This window comes from Euleptes europaea, chromosome 1 (assembly GCF_029931775.1).
Source record: "Euleptes europaea isolate rEulEur1 chromosome 1, rEulEur1.hap1, whole genome shotgun sequence".
NCBI classification, from domain to species: Eukaryota; Metazoa; Chordata; class Lepidosauria; order Squamata; family Sphaerodactylidae; genus Euleptes; species Euleptes europaea.
The window spans coordinates 5925651-5938039 of record NC_079312.1 but is presented as its reverse complement, the minus strand read 5'-3'; the positions used below and the strand labels follow the sequence as shown (position 1 = coordinate 5938039).

Below are 12389 nucleotides of genomic sequence, written 5' to 3'. Positions count from 1 at the left end.
TTATTATAAAACAACATGTTTAATAGTCGAGAATTACTGGAAAGAATTACTGGAAAGAGGGATTGCCACCTTCTGATCTTCAGGTATAATCAAGGATGTTAAGAGGTGCCCTTTCTTAGACCTCCAACCTGGAAACAGTCATTTGAATATCCACGAAAGCTTCTGTGGGCAGAGAAGGCAGCCAAACCTAGCTGCTGAGCCTGCCATTTCTTGGGGGCAGGGGAAGAAGTGACCCTAAGAAAGTCCAGTAAGGGTGTTATAGAGTTCCAGATGAGACCTGGAGTTCTGGAATTACAGCATCTGATTTCCAGAGATTAGTTCCCCGAGAAACTGAAGCCCCCTCAAGCCTATGTCCCAAAAACCTCTAGGAATTCCCCAAACAGGAGATGGTGATCCTCTCTGATAGGGCAGAATCACACAGGAGAAACAGAAAGCAGTCTTGCTAGCAGTCTTGTCTTGTTTTTTTAAAAATAGGGAAGATGTTACAGGAACACAGCTTTCCAGTGTAGTCCTAAAACCACTTTCCTGGGAGTAAGCTCAAATGAATAGGATGAATATAAACAAATAACTAGTGCTTGTAGGGAGAGTGTTAGGAAAGCTAAAGCTCGGTATGAGCTTAGGCTAGCAAGAGATGCTAAACACAACAAAAAAGGGTTCTTTTTCTATGTTCAGAGAATAAGAATAAGGACAAGGACATGATAAGCCAATTGTGGGGACCGGAAAGTGAAATTGTAACAGGAGAGGAAGAGAGGGCAGAACTGCTCAATTTCCTACTTCTGTCTTTTCTTGCAAGGGAAACGTTGTTCAACATGGCATAAACAGAACACATGATGAGGGAAGGGATTTGCTGCCTAGGATTGGCATTAGGGTAGTGCTTAAATACCTAGTTTCTTCAAATGACACAAAGTCCTCAGGTCCAGATGAATTGTATCCAAGGGTACTTAAAGAACTTGCAGATGTGATTCCTGAGCCTCTGTCCATTATTTTTGAGAATTCTTGAAGATCAGGTGAGGTGCCAGAAGATTGGAGGCAGACAAATGTTGTCCCCTTCTTCAAGAAGGGGAAAAAGGAGGATCCAGGTAACTATTGCCCCATCAGCTTGACATCTATACCTGGAAAAGTTTTCAAACATATCATCAGTCAGTCAGTCCTTAAGCATTTAGAAAGGATGGATCTGATTACTAAGGGCCAGCATGGGTTTCTCAAGAATGTTGTAGACATAGTTTATCTTGATTTCAGTAATGTTCTTGTTGACAAACTCAGAAAATGTGGTTTAGATCCTATTACTGTTAGGTGGATCTGTAACTGGTTGACAGATCGCACCCAAAGAGTGCGTGTTAGTGGTTTCTCATCTACTTGGAGAGGAGTGACTAGTGGTATGCCTCAGGGATCTGTTCTGGGCCCTGTGCTGTTCAATATCTTGATAAATGATTTGGATGAAGGAATCGAGGGGATGCTTATTAAATTTGCAGACGATACTAAATTGGGTGGGATAGCAAATACAGTAGAAGACAGAGCCAGGATACAGGATGATCTTGACATGCTGGAGAATTGGGCTAAAACCAACAACAGAGATAAATGTAAAGTTCTGCATTTAGGTAGGAAAAAAATCAAATACATAATTATAGGATGGGGGAGACTTGTCTTAGCAGTAGTGTGTGCGAAAAGGATCTCTTTCACCTGGAGGTTGGTTGTAACTTTGCGAAAACGTCAGGCCCCAACTGGGATTAGGCATCAGTTTTGCTCCTCTATCCAAACTGAGTTTGAGGGGTTTTTTTGGGGGGGGGGGATTATCAGTGTCTTTCAATACAATAAAAGTTAAATGTATGAAACTGACGTTCTACTGCTGGTCATTTGAATTCTGCAAAAAACAAAAGAGTCCTTTTTGTAAATGGGCCTGGGGTAAAGGAACTGCCTGCCTGCGCTGGAATCAACCACAGGCCCATTTTAAGACCCTGATGCTTGTGGGGCTGGGGGCTGTGAGCGGCACCCCTTTGTATCAGCTTGCTGCCCACCATGTACAGGCCAGGAGGGACAAATGGCACATGGGGCATGCATCCTGGTGAGGGTTGTGGCACCCCTGCCCATACTTCCACAGCTCACTTAGCAGAGGCACTTGTGACAAAAGGCCAAATTCTCTCCTCTGCGCTGGAGTTTGGGTGGGAGGAGCAGCACCCTTTTGCCAGGCAAGAGAGGTACAGACCCCCTGGGCAACACAACAGGGCGAAACACAAGGGCACAGTCACAGCAGGCGTGGGTTCCGGTCCCCTAAGGATTTGGGTTGCTGCTCCCACCCATCTACCATCTCCCTGATGCAAGGTTGCCAATGTCCAGGTTGGGCCTGGAGGTCGCCTGGAATTACAGTGGATTAGTTCGTGTGCAGAAAATGGCTCCTTTGGGAGGTGGACTCTATGCCATTATCTCCTGCTCTCCCCAGGCTCCACTCCCAAATGTTCACGCCCAACCTGGAGTTGACAGCCTTATGCATTCGGCAGGGTTCGTTGCCTCCCCCAGCTCCTGTTCATCCTAGCAGCCATTGTGGCCTGACCCGGAGGGGCTTCAGGAAGTTGACTGAGCCCCTTTCCAGGCACAACCCCCACCCCTGACGCCATCCCACTCTGTGCCAGTGTCAGATTGACACTTGCCCTACATTAGCAGGAGACCACTGTGGCTCTGGGTGGGTGTGAGGTGGGGTGCTTTGTTCCCTCTTTGAAACCTCTCAAATTTTTCTGTTACCAGTACCTGAGAGGGGCTTTTAATATTCTTTAGACCCCACAGTCTGTCATCTTTGTTTATGTGAAGAGAAACCTTCCCTTTCCTCCCCCCACAGGTGAAATAGAGAGGCTTAGAGGCTGAAGCTGGTTTTTAAAAGTATGAATATAAATTGAAGTTTATTGTTTACAGAAAGGTTGTTAGAATTGATTGTTTTTTTCTTCAAGAGAGGCACAAAACTTAGTTGGTCATGAGCAGTTCAGATCTTAAATGGTTACAGGCACAGTTTCTTCAGGTTACGCAGGCGTATACTCAGATGTTGTTCAGTATATTCATATACTCAATATACTCGCTGTAGACTCATCTTACCCTAGCACATAGAATACCAAAGAGTGGAGGTTAATCCACAACCTTTCCCACTCCTTAGGTTTGCCACCTCCTGTGGAAAACAAATCTTTCTCCCCACAAAATCAGGAGTCTCCCTATTTCAGGAGCCACCTCCCACTTAGTGACTGAAGAAAGGGTTGTCTCTCTACCACAATCTTCCCCTTTGTCACCATTCAGGTTTGGTTTATACACGCTAGGTAGTATATGAACACACAGGTTTTTTAGAGTCTCTACACAGAACCGCACAGTTCAGGAGCTCAGAGCTAAAAGATCAAGAACTTCTCTCTCCCTCCAAGAAGACTCCTGTCAGTTCTCTAGACTCTCCCCACTGCCTACTGGCATTGGCTGACAGAATCATAGAGTTGGAAGGGACCACCAGGGTTATCTAGTCACAACTACCTCCCCCCCCGTACCCCCAGTTACCCCTACTCCATGCCCAGAAGATGGCCAAGATGCCCTCCCTTTCATCATCTGCTTAAGTTCCTCAATCTCAGAGTTTAACCCTGTATCTGTCACAGTGGTCAACTCTCCTGATAGTGGCCATTCAAAGCCCTTAGGACAGATTGCCCCAAAGTAATCAGAGGTAAGCTTGTAACGGCTTTAAACAGGCAGAGACAGTTAATGTTCCCAGTTCCCAAAGAACGACACAGGTGGATCTTTGGTATGCAATATAGCAAAATGAAATTACAAATCACAAGAAGCACTTTTGTTCTGATCCACTGGGTATCTCCATTCTCTTTTGCTTTCCTTGTGTCTCCTCCTAGTCCCCCAGGGAGAAGCCTTTTTTCATAGCCAAGTGAATAAAGACATGTTTTCACAGTTGGAGGTGACCCAATAAGAGAGGAAGGAGATGGAAGAGCAGAACCCAGAAAGATCTGGACTTGGTAAGAGAACAAGGAAAGGCTGCCATCCAGTCCAATTTGGGAATGGTGTCGATTTCTGGGAGAGAGCTGTGCCAGAGATCTGGGATCAGGAGCCCCTGAACTCAGAAGTACATTGCCAACGCTTCCGGCAGTTCTGCTACCATCAGTCCAATGGACCCAGAGAGGTTTGCAGCCAGCTCCATGGACTTTGCAACCACTGGCTGAAGCCAGAGAGACACACCAAGAAGCAAATCCTGGACCTGGTGATCCTGGAGCAGTTCCTGACCATCCTGCCCCAGGAAATGCAGCAGTGGGTCAGGGAATGCATGCCGGAGACCACTTCCCAAGCGGTGGACCTGGCCGAAGGTTTCCTCCTGAGTCAGGCAGAGGAGAAAAGGCAGGTAGAACAGGTGAGGCTTTTCTTTCCAGGTATGTCCAATTCAAGCAACAATGTCTAAAGCTTCCTTGCCTGATATTCGTCCAACTTTTAATCATCCAAATGGGAGGTTTAACAACCTGATTCAGCAGCCACTTCTGGGGAATTTCTCATCCCTCCAGATAATTCACCAGCATTGAAAGAAAATCCTACCAGGCCTGCTGATAGAAATTAGCAGAGTGTGGGAGTGTAGAAAGATCCATTCCTTGGTGTCTTCCATTTTGTCTCTTACCTGTCTCCCTCGCTGCTGTTTCAGAGCTGGGGTCCATTTGTGAAGACGGAAGCTAAGTTCTGTGAGATGGAAAGAGCTCCGTCAGAGGAAGGGCAGCGAGCCCGGGCCCAGGAACATGCCCAAAATGCCCTCTCATGCGGTAAGGACTCATTGTGTCTGGATGGGATTGAGGAATCCGCTGAATTTGATGGGTAGAGAGTTCTGGTCAGGAAAAAAACAAAATTCTTCTTTACCCAACTTGTGGCCCTCAGTTTCACTAATTGTGATAGCCCTAAAATTCATGGAGGCAATTCCTGTCATTGATAGCAATATTCATAGCCCACTTTTTTTCCATTAGAAGGACTCAAGGTGGTTCAAAAGAAAAGGTAGTCAAATCTCGGCCAGGCTCTTGAATCTTGTGAATAAATGGAGCCCGCACGTTCTGGGTAGCGCAGCTCTGAAAACCAGTTGCTAGGAGTGAGAAATAGTGGGCGGATGTATTCTCATGCTGATTGGGGCATCTGACGGGTCACTGTAGGAAATAGGATGCTGAATGAGGGATGCCAGGCTGTGGTCTCATATCCGTGGCAGGTTTGGGGAGGGGCTTGGGGCTTGGGGCAGATGTGATGACACATTGATGTTGCCTCTAGCCAGAAACCCAGATGTGACATTAGTGGATCAGCAGATGCTCTTGAAACTCATTGATATTACCCTGAGTTTCCAGATGCACTAAAGCCACGTCTGGGATTTCAGCCAGATGTACCGATGAGGTGCCGGGCGATGTCATTTTCACCTCCCTCTTTTTCTCCCACCACCCTGGACTCAAGTGCATGTGTGAAGGCCCAGCCCAGGGGAGAATAGCATGCCTGGGCTTTTGGTCTGATGCAGCAGAGATGCTATCAGGTTTTTGAGCTTCAGCATTCACAGGACAAGTTTCAAGTATCGCAGGAGTCTGAAATGTTTGAGCAGCATTTAAACACCCCGCCCCCGAGGTTCATTGGATCTTTATGCTTCTCTTCTGCCTCTTCCACTACTTTGTACAAAGTATTACTTTTTTTTTTTAGTGTACATATAGCAAGTTTTCACAGCCCTGGGAATGGGCGTGCATGAAGCATGATTCACAGAAACAAACAGAATACGAAGTGCAGACTGATACCCTTTCTTCCCCTCTTCTCTATCTCTCAGGCAGTGAAGAGGCAGTGTTGATCCATTCTCTTCATGGAGGTGTGGGAAAAGCTGGTGCATCTCCAGTCCAGGTATGGGAGAAGAGCGGAGCACAGCCTGGGTCCTCCCTCCTTCCTCTGCGGGGGCTTTTCTCCTGCGGTTTCTACTAAGCGGCCCAGGCAAGATGTTCTGAATGCCACTCCTTTTACATATGCCAAGCTCTCCATCCAGCACCCTCCCAGAATGCTCCCTCCCTTCCAGGGTGCTGTCTTTGCCTGGCATGATCTCTGACGAGGGAATCTGCTTTTTCTTTCAGTCTCCGGTTTCTTTTGAGGAAGTGGTTGTGTATTTCACCGAGGCAGAGTGGGCCCTGCTGGAACCACACCAAAGAGCTCTCTACGGGGAAGTCATGCTGGAGAACTCAGCGAGCATGGCCTTTCTGGGTAGGGAGCTTTCATAGGTGCCAAAGGGGCAAATGGCTGCCATTATGATCATGCCATTGGGATGATGCGGGAATCAAAATCTTGAACACCAATATGTTGTTTTGAGGCCTGCTCCACTACTTGCCCCTTTCTGGAAGCCTCTAGGTGGTGGGATGTCAGCAAAAGCCATATATAGCATGGCCGGGTAGAGCGACCCAGGGTAGAGCGACCCAGGGTGGCTGAGGCGCAACTGAGGCCAGTGTTGTGGCCATCACCCAAGCCAGAGGATATGTTCTGGCCTGAGGCCAATGTGGGACTGAGAAGCACTCAGGAAGACTTTGGAAGGGGCTTCATCCTAATTTCTCAACCATTATAACACAGATGTGCCCCCGGTGGGATTACTATCATTCCCTCTTTTTTTTTTAATTAGAATTTTTATTTCAATACATAAACATAGACATACATGAAAAAACAAGATATATAAAGGATATATCTGTAATAACAAAATTATTCCTAGCTGTCTAGTTGCCTTTTATACTCTTCTTTCTCTTATCTTCTTTCCTCTATTATTCTTAAATTCTTATTCTTTTAATCTTCAAATCCACATATCAAGTCAATGTTTTTCTGATTTCCATGTGAAGTCCATCAGGGGATTCCAATTTTCAATGAATTTGTTTAGATTCTTTCCCTAATTTGCTCTAACTGTGATCTGGAATAAATTTGTTCCCCTTAGGCCACTGGTTGGGATTGTTGGCTCAGTCTCTCTCTCTCTCTCTCTCTCTCTGTCTCTCTCTGTCTCTCTCTGTCTCTCTCTGTCTCTCTCTCTCTCTCTCTCTCTCCAGTTGCTAGAAATAGGGTAGTCTGGAGAAAGAAGTTTATTTGCTGGACTTCTCCTTAGGAAGCCTGAACATTAGAAAAGCCATGCTGGCATGTACTTTCCAAGCTAAACAGCCCTAAGCGTTTTAACCGCTCCTCACAGGGCAGTTGCTCTAGCCCCCTGATCATTTAGGTTGCTCTTTTCTGCACTTTCTCAAGCTCTACAATATGATATCAGCAGTTTTATTCTCTATTCCTCGCCTAATTATGGCCAGCATAGAATGTGCCTTTTTCACAGCAGCTGCACACTAGGTTGACATCTTCCTTGAGCTGCATCACTTTACACTGTTCACATTTAATCTCATTTGCCATTTTAATGCCCATTTCTCCAGTTTGTAGAGATCCTTTTGCAGCTCTTCACAGTCTGATTTTGTTTTAACCACCCTAAATAATTTGGTGTCATCTGCAAACTTGACCACCTTGCTGTTTACCCCCAACTCCAGGTCATTGATGAATAGGTTGAAAAGCACCAGTCCCAAATCAGATCCCTGAGGGACCCCACAACTCACATCCCTCCTTTGGGAGAAATGACCATTGATTCATACTCTGTTTCCTATTTTTCACCCCACTCTTAATCCAAGAAAATTCTTTAGCAGTCTTTGGTAGGGGACTTTGTCAAAAGCCTTTTGGAAATCCAAATATCCATTGTCCACAGACTCATTCCTGTCCACATTCTACCAGAAAATATTTTTGTTAGTCTTTAAGGTGCTACTGGACTCTTGCCTTTTTTGACTACTGCAAACAGACTAACACGGCTACCCACTGTGAATCACATTCTTATTGACACTTAAAAAAACCTCTACTAGATTAGTGAGACAGGACCTACCTTTACAGAAGCCATTTTGGGTTTTGCTCAGCAGGGCTTGCCCTTCTATATGCTTGACAATTCTGTCTTTAATAATGCTTTCCATCAATTTACATGAAACAGACTTTAAGCTAACTGCCTGTAATTTCCTGCGTCCCCCCTGGAAACTTTTTTATAAATGGGTGTTACATTGGCCATTCTCCAGTCATCTGATGCAAAGAATGATCTAAGGGACATGTTACATATCATTGTTAGGAGTTCAGCACTTTCCCATTTGAGTTCTTGAAGAACTCTAGGATGAATACCAACTGGTCCCTGTGACTTGTTAGTTTGCAGTTTGTCTAGAAGTTCTAGGACGGCTTCCTTGTAACCACTATTTGCCCCATTCCTCATTCCTCATTCTCCCCTCTCCAAAATCTCTGTTCAGGAGAAGGAATCAGCCCTAAATCTTCAACAGTGAAGAGAAATTAGCTTTATCCTCCCTAATTGTTCCTTTACTCCATTGTCATCCCATAATGCAACCGCTTCCCTAGCTAGTTTCCTACTTAAAGATTTTCTTATTGTTGGTCTTGATGTGTTTAGCAATATCTCCCTCAGAATCTTTTTTTTCATCTCTAATTGTTTGCTTGCATTTCCTTTGTGCACGTTTGTGTTTGCTTTTGTTTGCCTCGTTTGGGCAATCCATCCAGTTTCTGAAGGAAGCCTTTTTTCTCTAATAGCTTCCTTCACCTTACTCGTTAATCATGGTGGTAACCTCTTGGACTTATTTCCACCTTTCCTGAACTGCAGTATATAATCTAACTGAGCCTCTAGTATTGTGGACTTGAGTAACCTCCAAGCCTTTTCCAGAGACTTAACCCGCTTAACTGTTCTTTTCAACTTCCTTTTTACCAGGTTTCTCATTTTAGAGAAGTTCCCTCTTTTGAAGTCAAAGGTAATTGTGAGAGATTTCCAAGGCACTTCCCTACATACATATAAATTAAATTTGATGCATTGTGGTCATTATTTCCAATGGGCTCAACTACATCCACATCCTGCACTAAGTTGCTGGCAGCACCACAGAGTATTAAGTCCAGGATCGCCTCCCCTCTGGTTGAGTCCATGACCAACTGTTTGAGGGCACAGTCATTGAGGATGTCTAGAAATATTCTCTCTTTGGCTTGACTGGAAAACGCATTTATCCAGTCAATATGAGGGTAGTTAAAGTTTCCCATTATTACTACTTCATCACCTTTGCATGCTTCCCTGATTTCAGAGGGCCAGTAGAACATCCCCTGTACTAAATTACCTTTGGAGCCTGGAATCATCACCCACAAGGATTCTGTGGACGAGTCTGCCCTTTTAATGGTTTCTAGTTTATTAGACACTACGCCTTCCTTAATATACATAGCAACACCCCCTCCAAAGCACCCTTCTCTGTCATTTCTACAGTTTGTATCCAGGGATAACCGTATCCCACTGGTTCTCTCCCTTCCACCAGGTTTCTGGAATGCTCACTAAAGCTATGTTTTCCCATACAACCATGCACTCTAATGCGTCCATTTTTTATTAGAGGCTTCTAGCATTACCATAGAAGCACCTCCACACTGTCTCTCTCTTTCAATTTGCCTGCCATGTGCCCTTGGGCATCCTTAAGTGGCTATCCTGCTTTACCATCCCTTTCATGTCTACCTCATTCCCGTGGGGGTAATCAGAAGCAATTTTCCCTTTGTCCATTTACAATCAGTCGGTTCGAACCAGATGCTTCTCAGCTCCTGTTCGCTTTCCCCACAGCCTGCTCAGTGAGCTGGGGCCAATCACAGTTCTCTCGGAACTTTCTCAGCCTCACCTACCTCACAAGGCGCCTGTTGGGAAGGGAAAGGAATGTGATTTATAAGCCGCTTTGAGACTCTTTAAGCTAGAGAAAAGCGGGATATAAAAACCTTATCTTCTATTTAATCAATAATAGCAGAGACTCAAAAGAGCTGCACAAGTCAAGGGTGACTGGTGGGGGAATGATTCTTTGCCACATTTCTGCCTTAAAGTACATACAGGGAGTTTGGGGAGAGGATGAATAGGCAGATTATCAAAGTTGTTAACCTAGGAGGACTGGCTGGAGATAAGGTTTGACCAGTGGGGAGGGGAAAGAAGGTCTGATAAAGGAAATGCCCACGCATTAGTGGGCAGTGCCTGATCAGTGGCTTTGCTTCTTACATAGGTGTTGACCTCTTTCTTTATTCCAGAAGCATACGTAGAGGAGATGGTCAGGGGATTCCAAGGGTTCTCTTTGGAAAAAGCCAAGAATGAAGACTCCAAAAGAAACTTCAGGGATGGAGATGGACCACAGAGGCAGGAGGGAAGCCACACAGCCAAGAGCAGGGATAAGTCCATTTCCTCCCAAGGAGGGGGCTTCCATGAAATCCCAGTCCAAGAAGAAAGGTCAATCAAAACAAGAAGGAACAAAGACCTCCGTGCTAACCGCAGAATCCACTCCAGGGAAAATGAAAGTGTGGCCTTTGGAATGACCTTCAGTAAGAACTTCAATGTTATTTCTGAGAGGCAAATCCCCTCAGGAGAGAAACCATATGTTTGCATGGAGTGCGGAAATACCTTCCATCAGAAATCAGCCCTTACTTTACATCAAAGAATTCACTCAGGTGAGGAGCTGTATAAAACATTAGACTGCAAACCAAGCCTTTCTGATTCAGCAGGTTTGAATGTCCCTTTAAAGGGTATATTAAGGTACCCTTCAATGTAGAACAGTAAAAAGCCACTAAAATGTTTTGCCTGTGGATGGAACCTCATGGGAATATCAGACCACCTTGTCTGTGTGCTTACAGTATTTCTCTTTTTATTCCAGCTTGGGAGGAACAGGTGAATGACGGTGATGAGGAAGTGCATCAGCTTTTGCCAGATAAAGTGAAGAGTGAAGATTTGAAAGGAAACTTCACGAATCAAGGTGGACTGAAGAGGCAGAAAGGAAGTCACATGGTCAAGAAGAGGGATAATCCCCTTCCAGGCCAAGGGTGGGATTTCTGTGAACGAATCCACATGGTGGAGGAAGCATATAAATGCTTTCAGTGTGGAATGAAATTATCAGATCAAACCCAATATGGTATCCATTTGCAAATGCACAGTGGAAAGAAGACCCACCAATGCTTGGAGTGTGGAAAGAGCTTTGTTTGCAGAGCAGAGCTCCTTAGGCATCAAAGAAAACATACAGGAGAGAAACCTTATAGATGCTCAGACTGTGGAAAGAGATTCAGTCGGAGTGGCCATCTTAAACAGCATCAGAGAACACACACAGGGGAGAAACCTTTTGAATGCTCAGAATGTGGAAAGAGATTCAGTCAGAATATCAATCTTCAAACACATCAAAGAACCCACACAGGGGAGAAACCTTTCGAATGCTCAGAGTGTGGAAAGAGATTCAGTCACAGTGGTGGTCTTCACACACATCAAAGAATCCACACCGTTGACAAACCTTTTGAATGCGCAGAATGTGGAAAGGGATTTCATGTGAATTTCAGTTTTCAACAGCATCTAAGAATCCACACAGGGGAGAAACCTTTTGAATGCTCAGAGTGTGGAAAGAGATTCAGTCGGAGTGGCCATCTTAAACAGCATCAGAGAACACACACAGGAGAGAAACCTTATAGATGCTCAGTGTGTGGAAAGAGGTTCAGTTTAAGTGGCAGTCTTAAACAGCATCAAAGAACACACACAGGGGAGAAACGTTTTGAATGCTCAGAATGTGAAAAGAGATTCTGTCACAGTAGCAGTCTTCAAAACCATGTAAGAACCCACACAGGGGAGAAACCTTTTGAATGCTCAGAGTGTGGAAAGAGATTCAGTCAGAGGAGCCATCTTCAACAACATGTAAGAACCCACACGGGGGGGAAACCTTTTGAATGCTCAGAGTGTGGGAAGAGATTCAGTCGCAGAGAAGATCTTCAACGGCACTTAAGAACCCACACAGGGGAAAAACCTTTTCAATGCTCAGAGTGTGGAAAGACATTCAGTCAATGTGGCAATCTTCAAAAGCATCAAAGAACCCACACAGGAGAGCAACCTTTTGAATGCTCAGAGTGTGGAAAGAGATTCAGACAGAGTAGCAACCTGGCAAAGCATCTAAGAACTCACACAAAGGAAAAACATTTTTGAATGCTGTGTGTAAGGCCCCTGTACTCTCTCAGTTGAGACATCCCAGTTTATCTACATCCTTCTTAAATTGCGGCACCCCAAACTGAACACAATACTCTAGGTGAGGTCTAACCAGAGCAGAGTAAAGCGATGCCATTACTTCATGTGATCTGGACACTATACTTCTGTTGATACATCCCAAGATCCCATTTGCCTTTTAAGCTACCGCATCACACACTGAACATGTGATTGATCTACTAAGACCCCAAGATCCTTTTCGCACACACTACTAAGACAAGTCCCCCCCCCCAATCCTATAATTATGCATTTGATTTTTCCTACCTAATTGCAGAACTTTACATTTATCTTTGTTGGACTGCATTTTATTAGT

At 44.9% G+C, this 12389-nt stretch overlaps 1 protein-coding gene across 1 annotated transcript; it reads left to right on the top strand.

The window, feature by feature from the left end:
• The first annotated feature begins 10982 nt into the window (after positions 1 to 10982).
• Positions 10983 to 12019, top strand: LOC130474196 (zinc finger protein 135-like). Its single transcript, XM_056845763.1, has one exon. The coding sequence runs from the start codon at positions 10985 to 10987 to the stop codon at positions 12017 to 12019; it is 1035 nt and encodes a 344-aa protein (XP_056701741.1). The 5' UTR covers positions 10983 to 10984.
• Positions 12020 to 12389: the final 370 nt, after the last annotated feature.

Excerpts from the sequence above, each read along its gene's own strand:
- LOC130474196 (XM_056845763.1), top strand. The coding sequence starts at position 10,985 with ATGCACAGTGGAAAGAAGACCCACCAATGCTTGGAGTGTGGAAAGAGC.